The following is a 16,839-nucleotide window of genomic DNA, read 5'->3' on the forward strand; positions in this document are numbered from 1 at the left end:
TCACTGTTCCAGGTGATCAGTTTCAGTTCACAGTTGGTCATGGTGAAGGGACTGGGAGTCAAAGGGAACACATAGACAAGTCTAGTACCTGCTAAAGCTAACCGATGGAGTAAATAAAGGGGAGAGTGATCCAACATGGGAAGTGAGATACTCAGCAGACTCATAGAATGGCAGATGTCCTAAATAGCACTCTGGCCTCAGAATCAGCCCTAAAGGCATTCGGAGCTGGCTGAAAAGCTCATGAGAGTATTTCAGGCATGGAAAGCCAAGACACTCTGGCAAAAGATCTCTGCGAGTGAGATCCCAGTGGAAAGAACAGGTCATCAAAGAAGGAGGTACCTTTCTCTGAAGGGAGGAGAGAACCTCCACTTTGACTATGACCTTGTCTAAACAAGATAAGAGTCGGAGAACTCAGAGGGCTTCCATAGCCTTGGAAACTCATGACTGGAGCATAGGGAGATTACTGATGCCATAGACAGGAGTGTCAATTGGTAAAGTCAACAACAGGAGTCACTGTGCACTTACTCCTCATGTAGGATCTCTGTCCTTAATGTGCTGTGCATTGAGATTTAATGCTATAACGAGTACCCAAACAATATATTTCACTTTGTGTTTCTATGGGGGTGCAAACTGTTGAAATCTTTACTTAATGCATACTAAACTGATCCTCTGTAAAAAAAAAAAAAAAAAGAAATTATCAATTCCCAACTTGACTCTCACTGGGATTAAACATGACAATAGGTCTGCTCTGATTTCATCATCATTTAAAAAAATCATCTATTATTTTTCACTTTATGTTTCTGTGTGGGAGCAAACTGTTGAAATCCATACTTAATGTATACTAAGCTGATCTTCTGTATATTAAGATAATCGAAAATGAATCATGATGTGAATGGAAGGGGAGAGGGAGTGGGAAAGGGGAGGGTTGTGGGTGGGAGGGACGGTATGGGGGGGAAGCCATTGTAATCCGTAAGTCGTACTTTGGAAAATTATATGCATTAAATAAAAGTTTAAAAAAAAAAAAAAAAAAAAAAAAAAAAATGTGATAGCACGGTGTTTCAGGATTGTTTATAGCTAAAAGGTATGTACCTGCTGTGTGCTGCAGGAGTTAAAGTAACAATAAGCTTTTGTGCTAATAAAGGAAAAAGAGAACTTGTGGGGGAATGCTCATATTAGCACCAGATCTACAACTGCACGTCCAAGAATCAGGAAGCCTAAGAGATACTTGGAACAACCCATATTTAGTGGTATCTTCCTACTTCCCATGGTAATGTGGGGTGTGCATTGCATGAGTTATTTAATGGAATATCCTTAACATCCCTGAGAGATCAGTATCCATATTCTTCAGCTTTGCATTACTTTCACTAAAACACCTGAGGGGAGTTATTTAGGAAGGAAGAAGGTTTATTTCAGTTTACACTTTTAGTAGTTCCCAGTCCAGGATTGGGCAGCTCATGAAGAGGAAGGATCATATGGTGATCCAGGCAGCGGAGAGAAACTGAGCTGAACATACACACACATACACTTATACACACACACACACACACACACAGCCTCCTGGGAGAACTACCTTCTTAGCACAACACCCCAGTGAACTAAGCGAATAGGCCTACCTCCCAGACACCATAACTGGATCAACCCTCCAACCATTAATCCTTCAACCATTAACAATAATCCACTGGAGACCAAACCCCCAGTGCATTTGCTTTTGGGGGAACCATCAACATATTATCAAGACCATAATAGGATTATATATATCCCCAGTTCAAATTGGAAAAATAAGGCTCACCAAGATCAAGCCATCTCCCCAATTTTACACAGCTGGTCTGAAATCACTCTGCCTAGTTCCAGAGCTCTTAACAACTAGCCAGGGCTACTCACTGATCTCGGGTGCATAGGCTGAGACCCAGTCAGTAGGTTGCAGAGCTGGGTATATGTGAATGTATGTAGTAGATAGAAGCTGAACTGCAGAACCATTATAGTAAAATAATTATCCTTTAATGAAAAATTAATGGAACTCTGGGCTAGCCAGAAAGTAATTAGTGGATTACAACAGAAATTAAGGTTAACATTCTACCCAAGCATGAAAAGGTGAAAAAGAGAGTTGGCAAGAAGGTTAATTATCAGAGTCCATATCACATTGATGAGAGGTAGATTTGATTTTGAATGACTATTTCTAATAACCATACAGACATGGCCTTCATTAGGAAAACAAATTTCCTGATCTTAATGAAATAGCCTTAAAACCATTCATTTTCCCCCAACCACTCACCCAACTCCTTTCTCTTTTACTCTGATGTATGGTGATTAAAGAAATTTTCTGACAACTAATTCAATTCTTCAAATACATGGCTATAAGTAAGGTTATTGATTATTCAATGAGGTGTAACATTCATTAATACATTGACAGTCTTTTTAAACAGTGTCTTAAGTGATTCGGCCTGCTGTAAATCAGTTCTCTTCAGCCTAACTTTGAGAAAACCAAAAGAACCAAGATGAAGGACTGTTCCCTTGCACTGATACCTGAGGAGGCTCCTTCTGCACTGTCCCAAGTCTCTCAGAGGCCCCTGCTCTGCCCCTACTGCAATGGCACGACTTTCCCTATACCCCAGCCATTTTTTATTGTTTGTGTTTGAAAGTAAGATGGGAAAAAAGTAAGAGGTGGGGAGAATAAATGGGGGGAGGGGGGAGAAGCAGGGAGATGGCAAGGAGGGGAGGCAAAGGGGAATTCTCTTCTGCTGTTTCACTTCCCAAATGCCCACAGAAACCAAGAGCTGAGAACTCAATCCAGTCTCCCACGTGGGTGGCAGGAACCCATTTATTTGAGCCATCACTTGCTGCCTCCCAGGGTGCACACTAGCGGGAAGCTGGGGTTAGGAAAAGAGCTGGGACTCAAACCCAGGCATTTTGATGCAGGACTCAGGGATTCCAAACAGCATCTTACTCAATGCACCAGACATCCACCCCAGCCATTTTAAGGAAGCCTGATAATGGACCTTCAGAGTTTCCACAACCAGGCAGGGCCAGTGAGTTGTAGCACAGCTATCTGCAACCCTGGCATCTCCTAAAGGCACTGATTCATACCCCGGCTGCCCCACTTCTGATCTAGCTCCTTGCTAATGGCCTGGGAAAGCAGCAGAAGATGGCCCAAATGCTTGGGCCCCTGTACCCAAGTGGGAGACTCAGAGGTAACACCTGGTTCCTGGCGTCAGCCTGGCCCAGCACTGGCCTTTGGCAGCCATCTGGGGGAGTGAACCAACAGAGGAAAGATCAATCTTTCTCTCTGTGTCACTCTGACTCTCAAAATAAATAAATAAATCTTTAAAAATAAAAAAAATACACAAAAGTGAAACCTAAGAGGGGAGCCTCACCAGTGGGAGAACAAAAGAGCTCCAGGACCTTGCCACACAGCTGAGGCAATGACGGGCCCAAGCAGCAGCTGTGTTCAGTCAACCTCCTGCCAAGTGGTCAGTACCCTCTGTGCTTAGCTCACAGAAACAAGACGTGATCTCCATCTTCAAAACACCTGTGACGAAACAAGTTGGCAACTGGTGCGTAATCAGTGTCTTCCAGGCCCGCAGCTTGAGGTAAAGGCAGGAGCAGGTAGGGAACTAACATGAAGTCCCTGGTTCAGTCCCACCAGATTTTTCCACAGGAGCCTCCCCCAGGTCACCCCTCCTGGCTGCATGGGGAGAGCTCAGGGAGATTTCACAAAATGCCTTCTTTCTCCATGTTCCCATGGGACCGCTGGGTCCACTGCATGTCTGGAGCTGGGGTCTCAGCTGGTCCCAGCTGGTGCCTCGGGCATCCACCTGCCACTGCCAGTCCCGACCTACAGGGCTACTCATCCTATGAGTCTATCCCCAGTGACAAAGTGTGCCCATATTTCTACTCCCAATGGGTGCAGCACAGACAGCTGATGTGGAGAAGCCCAGTTCATTCACCAGCCTTGAATCCTCAGTGAGGATGCAAACTCAACTTTTGTCCCTTTGCTTTCCCACAGGAACTTGGTAGGAGAGATTTTCATTTCAGCAGCTCCTGATGCAGCTGCTATGTGTCTAACCCCCACGCATCTGTCTGAAGAAAACCACATCCCCAGCCACCCAGTGTCTTTCCTCTCCTATTGTTAACCAGCACTCACCATATCTGAGTAGACCAACCAGGAAGCCCTGGTTCCTGTATGGTTAAGGCGGTTATGTTTGTCCACTTCCTGTTGCTATCAATGAATACCACAGACTGGATAATATTTTCTTAAGATTTAGTTATTTACTTGAAAAGCAGAGTTACAGAGAGAAAGGGAGAGACAGATCTTCCTCCACTGGCTCACTCCTGGCTGGGCCAGGCCAAAGCTAGGAACCTAGAACTCTGACCCGGTTCTCTCCATGTGGGTAGCAGGGACCCAAGTTCTCAGGCCATGTTCTGCTGCCTTCCCAGGAGCAATAGCAGGGAGCTGGATTGAAGTGGAGCAACCAAGACACAAACTGGCCCTCATATGGGATGCTGGTGTTGTAGCACTGGCTTTTAACCCCACAATACTGGCCCCAGGCCTGGTAATTTCGAAAGAGCAGAGGTTCATTTAACATACGTCTCTGGAGGTCGGAAAGTCCAAGAGCATGGCACCAGCATCTGTTAAGGATCTCCTTGCTGGGGGAGGGTACTGCAGAGGGTATTCACGCGGTGGGAGGGCGTATTCCAGAGATGCAGCCAAACTGGCTGTTATAACAGATTCACTCTCGAGTTGATGTATTATATATACCCCTAATCACCTCTGAAAGGCTCCACCTAACCTCACCTGTTATTGTCTCATTTTGGGAATTAAATTTCACCATGAGTTTTTATGAGAACACTCAAGCCATAGCAAGGTCTAAGGTCAGAGGTCTCATTAGCTCTAGTAAGTCCTTTCGTGCTTTGCAACAAACTCCTCTGTTTTGTGCAAATAAAGTCCTTCGTGACCCAACCAATTGACTCCAGATCTGTCCAGAAACACTGGCAGCTGCAACACAGCAAAGCTTACACCCTGGGATCCTCATGACACTCATAACTGTAGGTGAAAATTTCACACCACCCCTTTTCTTTTTCTGTTGCAGAGAAAGGGATATTCATCATCCAGAGTGAGAGCCTTAAGTCATGCATCCAAGCAGGCAAATCTGTCCTGACCCTGGAGAGCTGCAAGCAACCAAACAAGAACATGCTGTGGAAATGGGTTTCAAACCAGCACCTCTTCAACATCGGAGGCAGCGGTTGCCTGGGCCTGAATTTATCCAATCCAGAGCAGCCCTTAGGCCTGTATGAATGTGACTCCACCCACGTTTCCTTGAGGTGGCACTGTAACAGAAAGATGATCACAGGTCCCCTGCAGCACACGGTCCAGGTGAAGCAGGACAACATCATCGTGGCCTCGGGGAAGCGTCTTCATAAGTGGATATCCTATATGTCAGATAGTGGAGACATTTGCCAGCATGTGCACAAAGGTAAAAATAATCTCAAAGTCCTCCTGGAGGGAGGGGTATATTGTCATTACATTTACCCATAAGAAGGATGTGTAAGCATTGTGTGGAAGAAGTACATAGAACATGAAGGAACTTCTGATGAATACATTTTAGTTGCTTCTTTGATCTTGGTGAAAGGATTCCTGGAGTCTTGGGATGAACGTGCTAAATTTCGCTAAACAGAGCATCTCAGGATGTAAAGGCACTGGAGGAGAGACATCCAATTAGTTTTGGGAATCAGTGGAAAAGAGGAGAGGGGAGAAAGGTGGGAGGAAACAAGGACGGTGGAAGAAAATGTTCTTTGTGGTGAAGACTTTTGTCTACACAGATATAATAACCTCCCTGCCACCACTTCTCTCATTGTTGAAACTCATCCCCACATATGGAGGACTGTCTGCAGGCCACTGCAGATGCCCCTGATGCCTGACTGGCATCCATGTGACAGTCATATCCCAAGGGACTTGAAGATGAAGGACACACTACTCTCAGGGGTTATTTGGTGTGTGCCAAGCATGATTTGTGGGGAAGCTCAGTTTGGGGGTAGGTGGGAAAGAAGGCTTTCATTTTCAATACCTCTGCTATTTTGGACACCTTTATGCAGAAAAAAAAAATACCAATAAAATTAAGTGACTTAGTTACATTCCATAACCTCAGACCTGTCCCCCAAGGTTTACTGTGCAACTTCTTTCACCCATTACCCATCCTCCGTCTCTTCCTCTTTTTCTCCACACACATTCTCATCACAAGAACTTTATACTTGCTGTTTCTCTGCCAGACAACTCTTTTCCAAAAGCTTGTACCTTTGCTTCTCCCAGTTCTTGTTCAGAGAGGTTTATGCTGACTGCCCTACCTAAAACAGTGCCCCTCTACCTGTACATGCACACACAGTTGCAAACACACAAGTACACACACACACTCACACACCCATTCTGTCTTCATGCCCTATTTTATTTGTCTTATACCCCTTACCACTACCTAAAATCATGTTTATATGTACTTTTGCTTTCTGTTTGTCCCCTCAGCATTAGAAGATCTACACAAAAAGTAGCTTCCGTTGGTTTGTCCACTACTTTATCCGCAGCTCTGGGCACCTTAAAAGCAGCACAAATATTTGCTGAATGAGTAAATGAATAAACACCTATGTTGAAGTTTAGATGCTGTGTGTGTGTATGGCTGCATTATTGGGGGTGAATGGAAGATATTTTAAAAGATAATCTCCATTAAATTTTTCTTCTTATACATTCACAAAAACGTATGCTATTGTAGCAGTGTGCTGTAGTAAATGCGCAAGTAAATGAATATGTAAAATAAAACCACCACCACTTTCTCTGAGTGTAGCACCTGGCCTACCACTCAGCCCAGCCCTCTACAGAGGGATGTGCCTGCTCCCAGGGATTTTCAGTCCATAAAAGATACATTAACTCTCTGGCATTTTCCAAAGATGAAGCTGACGTCATGCTTACCTGACTTTGCACACTTCTTTCTCCTAGATCTGTATACACGCAAAGGGAATGCCCACGGGACGCCGTGTATGTTTCCCTTCCAGTACAACCATCAGTGGCATCACGAATGTACCCGGGAAGGCCGGCAGGATGACTCACTGTGGTGCGCCACGACCAGCCGATATGAGAGAGATGAGAAGTGGGGATTCTGCCCAGATCCCAGTAAGAATAAATACAGTCTTCTCTGTTTTCACGAATGAATCAAGGACGATTAGAAGTTATCTGTATCCAAAAAAACAGCACCAGGATTGATAAACTGAAATCTAGATAAGCACTCTGATTCCATTAATCCAGATTTTGATTTGGGGTTTGTTTTGGCCTTGAAAAGACAATTCTGATGTATATTCCTATTTACTTTATGTTCAGTAGATGTTAATTAGCTATTCTTCATTAAGCTCAGTGCATAAGGATGCTTTAACTGGAGACAAATTATAATGCTGTGTGATCTCATTAATCCTGGCTTCCCGGCAGGATATGTCAGATCAAATCTTAGTGCATGTAAAGCCCAGTTACCCTTCCAATCCACCACCCTCCTTTCTCCACACCCAGACTGCGTGTCTAACCCATTGTCAAGTCCTGCATCAGCTGGCCCTTAAGGGTCTAAAATCTCAGTTGCCCTTATTATCTTTCCACAATGGATTCTCATCTTGACACACTTTTCTCACTATTCACTTTCTAGATCTAACCTCAAAATCTTTTCTTAACTTGATTTTCAAGGTTTTGTGATAACTCTGGTGTTCTTTTTTTTGTTGTTGCAGTTACTGCTCCATTCACTTTATTTTCCTGTAGGTCTTCCAATTGTTCCAAAGTATTGGGGAATATTTCTATATACCCTCTACTGTCTATATTCAGTTTTCTTTACCTTGTTTCTGGTGAGTCAGAGATATAGCTTCTACAATTTCTTCATCTTCCATACCTACCTCCCCTCCACATATATGATAAAATGCAGCAAACAAATTTGAAATGAAAGCAAATTGAAGAGATCAATTCCAAACAATCAGATTTATAAAATTATCTGAAAATTTGACTTCTAATCTAAAAATCATTATGTCTTAGTAAAATATGTCTGTCTTGAAATCAGAAAAACCAAGAAGAGAATCCTACCACCTCCCAATAATGAGATTCAGAACACTCCCTCCATTTCTCTGAATCACAGCTTCCTATGTCATCAAATGGAAATCAGAGCAGAACTACGTGTGGGTTCAATTAGATGATGCACAGAATACATCTATCTTGATACTGATTTATGGTAAACGTTCACAAGGTTGAGCCATTGCTCATCATTGTCTTCATCCCCAATTTGTCTTTTGAACACACACTTTTGAATCAATGATCCCTCTTCTTCAGGGAACAAGCACAAAGCTAGACATAGTGGTGAATAAAAAGAGTTTTAGGACTTAGGATCCTCCCTGCAAAGAACTTGGCATATAGATAGAAGACAGGGCAGACAGATTTATTCTGTGCCAGAAACTGTAGACTGTATTTTGTAGGATACTGCAGAATCACCTAGGAGATGGCACAAAATGCACATCCCAGCCACATATTTCCCAGAGATGCAGTGCGTATGGTATGTGGGACTCAAACATCTGCATTTTTGACAAGGACCCCTGTGACTAGTGATGCAAATTATTCTTCATTAGGCAATTTGTAACATGCAGGTAACTCCAAATAACATAAATCTACATATATGGTTGAAAGTTAGCTTTGAACAGTCAATGTGGCATTGTCTATTAACAATCCTAGTGGAAATCTTGGTGTGCTGGTAGTAACCTTTTAGCTGCTAGATCATTTAGGGGGATGGTACAGGGAAGTCTGGGGCAGCAGGGGGCACTCTAAGAGTTCAGGACTGTGACTAGTCACCAGTTAGCATGAAAGCATTTCAGTATTTTATAATTATCAAATCACCAACCTTCTCTACCTGAATGTGATAGGTCTTGGCGTATGTCCATGTGATCCCCCACAATCCTTGGACTCCTGACCAGGTCTTGTTTTATTTGCATCATCTCTGTGCGTTTCCATCTCCAATGATGACATCATTAAAAGTAAATGAATGAACCAATGCTAATAAAATTCACAGTGTTTTATGTGACTCTAATAATAATAAAGCTTTTTTTTAGAAAGCTGCATCATTCTCTTTAAGGTTCTGAGAAGAGCCTTGTCCCCATCCTCTGTCATTTGTAGCCAATTACGGATTTCCCCAGTGGAAGCCTGGATTTGGTGGTGCTCTGGACTGTACACTCCCTAGACTATCTATTTGTTCAGCTTCCTGGGCTTGTCAGCCTGCCAGATCCCAACTCTCCTGACCTTTACCGTAGCCAGCAGAAAGCATGTTTATTTGTACAGAGGTAAATTACAGTTCCAGTTTTCTGCCTTTCTTGTTACTTTTGGTTCCCAGTGGCCAACATAACTCAAAATGATGTGTCAGAGACTGAGCACGATGAGAGTTTTTTCCTTGGGGGTCAATGAGTGGATAGGACAGAAAAGAGTGAGGAATGAAGTTAAGGTTTGTACTGTGTATCTCTTACATGGAAATTTTTGTAATATCACCATGTAAAATCATGCTGTTTTAAAAAAATGTTAGCAAATCAACAAAATTGAACTTTAGTACTAATAAACAGAAACATACTAGCAGTGAAGGATGTCATATGACATCTCCAGGAATAAAGATGACATATTTGGGTTTGCATAAGACAATTCTGAGCCAGACCAAGTCTCTCTTGTTTGTTGGAGACTCACACTTTGAGATAATGCTAAGATACCAACCTCTGGAAGGATTTCATTGTCCCTGCACCTTATTCAGTTGGTGTAAATGTGAGTTAGCAGACAGATGGGTAGCAATACAAATGTGTGATTTCCAGTTCCCCTTTGCTTCTGTGTGGACTGACACAGCTGGTGTGCTCTCTTGACATGCGATTCTCTCACTCCCCACCAGGACCACCCCAACCTCCCTATTCTCCTCTAATGTTAAACCGTACCCCACCTCTTTTTCCCTCCTGATTCTCATCAGATAACCTCAATTCCCACTTCATAATGAAAAAAAATCCAATCACAAAAGGGAAGTTTTGACAACTTGCAGTTCTCTATTCTTTAAGCCTACCTGGGTCAATACCTCTGGTTCTTCCTCCCTCCTACATGAGAAAATGTTCTTCCTCCCCTGGGTTCCAGAGCTACCCCTCCAACCTCTTTTAAATTGCATCTCAGTGATTCTCAAACTGCAGCATCAGCATTCCCTGTGAGCTTGCTAGAACTGAAAATGATCAGAAACACCCCAGAGTACTCATTAGAAATTCTGGACATTCAGCCCAGCAAAGTATGTTTCAACAAGACTTGTACATGTTTCCACTATGTATTTCCTCTCTACTGGGTCCTTTCTCTAGCAGTTAAATCTGTTCTAGGCATAAAATAACGTCCTAAACATAATAGAATTCCTTCAATTCCATATCTGTCTCTTGAAAACACCCATCTCTCTCATCTACCATATAGACAGACTTCTCAAAAGATTTGTCTATACCTCCTCACCTAGCTTTCACTCCTCAATGTACTATTTCTTCCGACCTGTATTAAAATTAATGACCTCCAATTCTACAAACCATTCACTCGTTCATCAAATATGTATTGAACACACACTGTTAGACCCTCTGAGTGAGGATGCTAACACGTCGAGAGGCACACCCCAAAGACTCAGAGTCCAGACCAGCTGATGCAAAAGCAAGAGGATTTATTCGGCGTCTGCGCAGACGGGCCTCCTGAACTCGGGAGTCCAGGGAGCGCCCCCAGCACAAAGCCACACGGTTTATATACCTGCAGCAACCAATCAAAAGCACTATAGCGTCCATGCACACAGCAGTCCAATCCGTGAGCTGATCATGTGAAAGGCATGCGTCTTCTATTCAATCAGCTACGGGATCACATGGGAGGCATGCACCTCGTCCCCATTTTGTTGTTTACTTCTTTAGCAGTTCCTTTCCCTGTCAGCGTCATCTTGTTCACCCTGAGGGGGACGACGTCTCGCTCCCTTCGTTCCCCTGGAGAGAGAGCAGCGTCCCGCTTCCCACACCGTTATTTGAGTATTAGGAGGCATACAAACTGGGTTAGGTCTTAGCACAGCCAGGCACAAGTGTCGCAGCTAGCTAAGCATAGGGTCCCTTTTTTTTTTTTTTTTTTTTTTTTTTTTTAGCTGCACGTAATTTTAGCTTTGGGGGAAAAAGTTTAGGGCTATAATTTTTAAACTTTAATTTTATTTGGGGCAAAGGTGACTTCTTGTTTTTAATAGTGTTAGCTTAATTCACTCCATCTTGGTTTGATTTTTAAGGTTCTTCAATACTGTGTGCCAGAGACTCTGCTGACTGCTGGGGCTATAAGTGAATGTCAAAGATCAAAGTCATGGTGCCTACACTAATGAAATTCACATTAAAATCTAATAATCAAACTAATATATAATAACAATTTTTGATAAGATCTACTTTTAGGACAATAGTATTGTAAGGAAGAAACCAAATTTAAATTTGACACTCAAATAAAGCTCTCCTAAGTAAGTTGTATTTAAACTGTAGCCCAAGAGTTGAGCAGGAGTCATCAAGATGGAAAGTAAGGGAATACATGGTGCTAAGTGCCAAGCACAGAGTGAGGAAATGATCAGTACTGGATGCAGGCAATTTAGGGGCTAAATTGTTTAAACAGAACTGAAAAATAATGAGACCAACTAAAGGTCAGTCTGTTAGTGATTCATCATGCACATGCCTTAACCATCCTAGCCAATGTCAGTGATGAAATACTCCCACTTGTCCAGGTTGACTGATCCCCACTTCATCCCACACTATCCTCTGCATGCCACTGGCCAGTGACTCAAGACTTTGAGGAGGGAAAGGGGCAATTTCAATTTAGGACAATGTAACAAGGGTGCAGTGAGTGAGGGAAAGAGGAACAGAAGTTTCTGGGGAAGTAGACAGATGTCAACTTATGCAGAAACTAGATAATTTAGGGTGTCATAAAGGTAAGGATTTACTTATTTTAGAAACAGAAGAAAGTCATAAGAAGGTTTATAAGCACAGAAGTGATAATCATTTTAAAAATTGTGGGGAGCAACTGAGACTAGACTAAGTTACTGGAATTAAGACTTATTCTATGCATCTGCTCTCCCACAATATGGCGCTGGGGAGGAGGAAACTTCTACACAGCTGCCTCTCGCCAATTTGACTGATAAGCTGCAGGAGCTGATCCTGCTCCTGATTGAAGGAGAGCAGCATGCTCGGCGTGTGGGCAGTAGAGTTGGGATTGGTGGAAGAGGACTATAAAGGAGGAGAGAGACAACATGCATCAGGAACATCTGAAGGAACACCTGAGCAGCCCCCGAGGGAGCTGGCCGGCGGTGTGCCGCTCCTCCGCAGAAGCGGGGAAAGTGGCAGGGGGTGCCGCCCCTCCACGGAGGTGGAGGAGCCGGCAGCCAACCCGGGAAGGACCAGCAGCAAACCCGGGAAGGACTGAGCAGACAAAAGAACAGTGCAGGGTCTAGTGTTGTTCCTCCGCAAATGGGGGAGCGACAAAAAATGGTAATGATTACTTTGGCTCCTTCTCAGCAGGTGGCTTAGGAGGGAGTTATAGACAGATCCAGGAGACCAGTTGCAGGTTTAGAGCAACAGTCAGGGCCAGGAATAGATTTAGATTTGGTGGTAGCAAGGGAATTGGAAAAAAGTGGACACACTGAAGATCTCCTTTGGAGAAAGACTGAACAGGACCTTGTTGTCAGACTTCAGCTGTGTTGGAAAGGAAGAAAAGAAGGAAGGAAGAGAAAGCAGAGTTGTCAGGTGATAGAGCAGCTGATTAAATCAACAAGCAAAAAATGAAAGCATTAAACCCTTAATCATTGTTGTAATGGGCTAAGCAGGAGTCTAAAACAATGCATTCAGCCATTGGTAAGATTTAAGGTCAGTATAAAAAAAAACTGTATTTTTATGCAGTAGCATAGCGATGAGTAATACAGAAAAGATGTTTTAAAATAATTCCATTTATAGTGGCATGAAAAACAATAAAATACTTAGGAAAGAATTTAACAACATAAAAAATTTACACTAAAAATTATAAAACATAATACAAAAAAATTAAAGACCTAAATAATGGAAAGATATCCCATGTTCATAGATTGGGAAACTTAATATGGCTGAGATGGTGCTACTTTACAGCAATCCCCATAAAAATTTTGGCTGAATTATTCATAGAAATTGACATGTTCTAAAATTCCTATGATAATTCAAAGGACCAAAATAAATAAAAACAAATACAATGAATTTTATCATTAAAAAGAACAAAGTTGCAGAATTCACACTTTCCAAATTCAGAACTTACATAAACTTGTGGTAATCAAGACTAGAAAAATATATCAGAATTGAGAGTTCCTATTTATGTTCAGTTGATTTTTGACAAAGATGCTGAAACAATTTAATGGAAGAAAGAATCAGTTTTTCAATAAATGGTACAAGGAAAATTGAATATCTACACTCAAAGCAGTAGAATTGAAACTCTATCTCTTATGAAAAATTAACACAAAATGGAACCTATATGTAAATGGAATTGATAGAACTATGTTACTCTTAAAATATGCATAGGGTTAAAGTTTCATGGCTTTGGATATGACAATGAATTCTTAGATATGACACCAAAACACAATAATAAAAAAAGTAAAAATGGATAAATTGGATCTCATCAAAATTAATAACTTAAATAAATAAAAATTAATAACTTGTATTTTAGAGGATACTATCATGACAAATTTATTCTTTATTCTAATACTTACATATTTATGCCTTTGTTTAACCAATCCTCTACTGTTGGAAATTCTTTCTTCAGTCTTTCACTATTACATTTTTACCCCCAGAAAGCTTTTATTTAAGGAATACAAACTTTATACATTTCATAATTACAACTTTAAGAACATGGAGATTCTTCCCACCATATCCGCCTACCCATGTACTCTCCAACCCATCTTCCTCCTCCCTCTCCTAGTCTCATTCTTATTTTATTTTTTTTTACTAAGATCTATTTTCAATTAACTTTACACACATGTGATTAACTCTATGTTAACTAAAAAGCTCAATAGTATAAAAAAAACCCCAAACTGTTCATCAACAGTCAAGACAAGGGCTATTCAAAGTCACTGCTTCTCAAATTATAAATTTCACTTCTGTAGATCACCTTTTAGGTGCTCTGTTAGTTATCACAGGTCAGGGATGTCGCTCCCCCTCTTCGTGGAGGAACGACACTGAACCCTGCGCTGTTCTTTCGTCTGCTCGGCCCTCCCCGGGTTTGCTGCTGGTTCTTCCCGGGTTGGCTACTATCCCTTCCACCTCCGTGGAAGGGCAGTTCCCCCTGGCCACATTCCCCACTTCCGCAGGGGAGCGGCACACCGCCGGCCGGCTTTCTCGGGGGCTGCACGGGTTCCCTTTAGATGTTCCCCATAGATGTTCCTGGTGCATGCCGTCTCTCTCCTCCTTTATAGTCCTCCTCCGCCAATCCTAACTCGGCTGCCCACACGCCGAGTACGCTGCTCTCCTCCAATCAGGAGCAAGTCCTACAGTTTATTGGCTGAACTGGAGGCACCTGTGTAGAAGCTGTTTACTTCTCTCCCAACGCCACATTGTGGGAGAGCAGATGCATAGAATAAGTCTTAATTCGAGTAACTTAGTCTAGTCCGGATTGCTCCCCACAAGGGAGAACATATAATATTTGTCCTTTTGGGACTGTCTTATTCTACTAAGTATGATCTTTTCCAGTTTCATCCAATTTGTTGCAAATGATCAAATTTCATTTTTTTGTTTTTTCTTTTTTGTTGCCTTTTAAAAATTTTTTTACCAGTGTGTAGTATTCTATGGTGTACGTAACTCATAATTTCTTCATGCAGTCTTTGGCTGATGGGCATTTGGATTGATTCCAAATCTTAGCAATTGTGAATTGAGCTGCAATAAACATGGGGGTACAGATAACGCCTTCACATTGCTGATTTCATTTCCCTTGGGTAAATTCTCAGCAGTGGGATCAAGCTGGGTAATATGATAGGTCTATATTCAGACCTCCGAGGTATCTCCATACTGTCTTCCATAGTGGCTTTACCACCAACAGTGGATTAGGGTACCTTTTCACCTTCATCTTGCCAGCATTTGTTGTTTGTTGATTTCTGTATGAAAGCCATTCTAATGCGTGGGAGGTGAAATCTCATTGTGATTTTGATTTGCATTTCCCTGATGGCTAATGATCCTGAGCATTGTTTTCAAATGTGTTGGCCATTTGGATTTCCTCTTTTGAAAAATGTCTTTGTAAGTCCTTTGCCCATTTCTCCACTGGGTTGTTTGTTTTATTATTGTTGAGTTTCTTAATATCTTTATATATTCTGGTTATTAATACTTTATCAGTTTCATAGTTTGCAAATTTCTCTATTCTTTCAGTTGCCTCTTCACTTTCCTGTGTGTTTGTTTTGCAGTGAAGAAGCTTCTTAGCTCTATGTAATCCCATTTGTCAATTTTAGCTTTGATTGCTTGTGCCTCTGTGGTGTTTTCCAAGAAGTCTTTGCCTATGCCAATGTCTTGTAGGATTTCCCCAATGTTCTCTAATAATTTGATGTTACTGCAGCATCAGTTTAGGTCTTTAATCCACTTTGAGTGGGTTTTTGTATAAGGTCTAAGTAAGGTAGGGGTCTTGCTTCATACTTCTGCATGTGGAAGTTTATTTTTCCAAACACCATTTGTTGAAGAGATTGTCCTTGCTCCAGGGACTGATATCAGCTCCTTTGTCAAATATAAGTTGGTCGTAGATGCTTGGATTGATTTCTGGCATTTCTGTTCTGTTCCATTGGTCTATCCATCTGTTTTTCTACCAGTACCAGGCTCTTTTGGTTATAACTGCCCTATAGTATGTCTTGAAATTTGGTATTGTGATGCCTCTGGCTTTGTTTTTTGTTGTATAAGATTGCTTTAGCTATTCAAGGTCTCCTGTGTTTCCATATGAATTTCAGCATCATTTTTCTACATCTGAGAATGCCCTTGATAATCTGATTGGGATTGCATTGAATCTGTAAATTGCTTTTAGAATTATGGATATTTTGATGATACTAATTCTTCCAATCCATGAACATGGAAGATTTTTCTATTTTTTTGTATCTTCTTCTATTTCTTTCTTTAATGTTTTGTAATTCTCATTGTAGAGACTTTTTGACATCCTTGGTTAAATTTATTCCAAAGTCTTTTTTTTTTTTTTAATTTGACAGGTAGAGTTATAGACAGTGAGAGAGAGAGAGAGACAGAGAGAAAGGTCTTCCTTCCATTGGTTCACTCCTGAAATGGCCGCTATAGCCAGTGCTGTGCCAATCCAAAGCCAGGAGCCAGGTGCTTCCTCCTGGTCTCCTATGTGTGAGCAGGGGCCCAAGCACTTGGGCCATCCTCCACTGCCTTCCCAGGCCACAGCAGAGAGCTGGACTGGAAGAGGAGCAACTGGGACTAGAACCCGGAGCCCATATGGGATGTCGGCACCACAGGCAGAGGTTAATCCTCATGTGAGCCACGGTGCCGGCCCCAGTCTGATTTTTTTTGTAGCTATTGTGAATGGAATTGATCTTAGAAGTTCTTTCTCAGCCATGGCATTGTCAGTGTATGCAAAGGCTGTAGATTTTTGTGTACTTATTTTATATCCTGAGACTTTATCAAACTCTTTTATGAGTTCCAATAGTCTCTGCCTGCACTCCTGCCCTTCCTCCTCCCTCTCCTATTCCCATTCTTATTTTTTACAAAGATTTATTTTCAATTAGCCTTATAAGATTGACCTTACACTAAGTAAAGAGCTCAATAAATGGGAAAAAAAACTGT

The 16,839-nt window shown here is 41.9% G+C and overlaps 1 protein-coding gene across 4 annotated transcripts in view; it reads left to right on the forward strand.

Annotated features, from left to right (window-relative positions):
• PLA2R1 (phospholipase A2 receptor 1) overlaps positions 1 to 16,839 on the forward strand; it is a 125,886-nt gene that overhangs the window by 15,294 nt on the left and 93,753 nt on the right. For all 4 annotated transcript variants that reach the window (XR_011387004.1, XR_011387005.1, XM_051847968.2 and 1 more), the window contains 2 exon segments: positions 5,088 to 5,471; positions 6,980 to 7,153. Coding sequence is in view for 2 of the 4 variants with exons in the window: in XM_051847968.2 (XP_051703928.2) it covers positions 5,088 to 5,471; positions 6,980 to 7,153 (558 nt within the window). In the remaining 2 variants the exon portion in view is untranslated.

This window comes from Oryctolagus cuniculus, chromosome 3, assembly GCF_964237555.1.
Source record: "Oryctolagus cuniculus chromosome 3, mOryCun1.1, whole genome shotgun sequence".
In the NCBI taxonomy this organism is placed as follows: Eukaryota; Metazoa; Chordata; class Mammalia; order Lagomorpha; family Leporidae; genus Oryctolagus; species Oryctolagus cuniculus.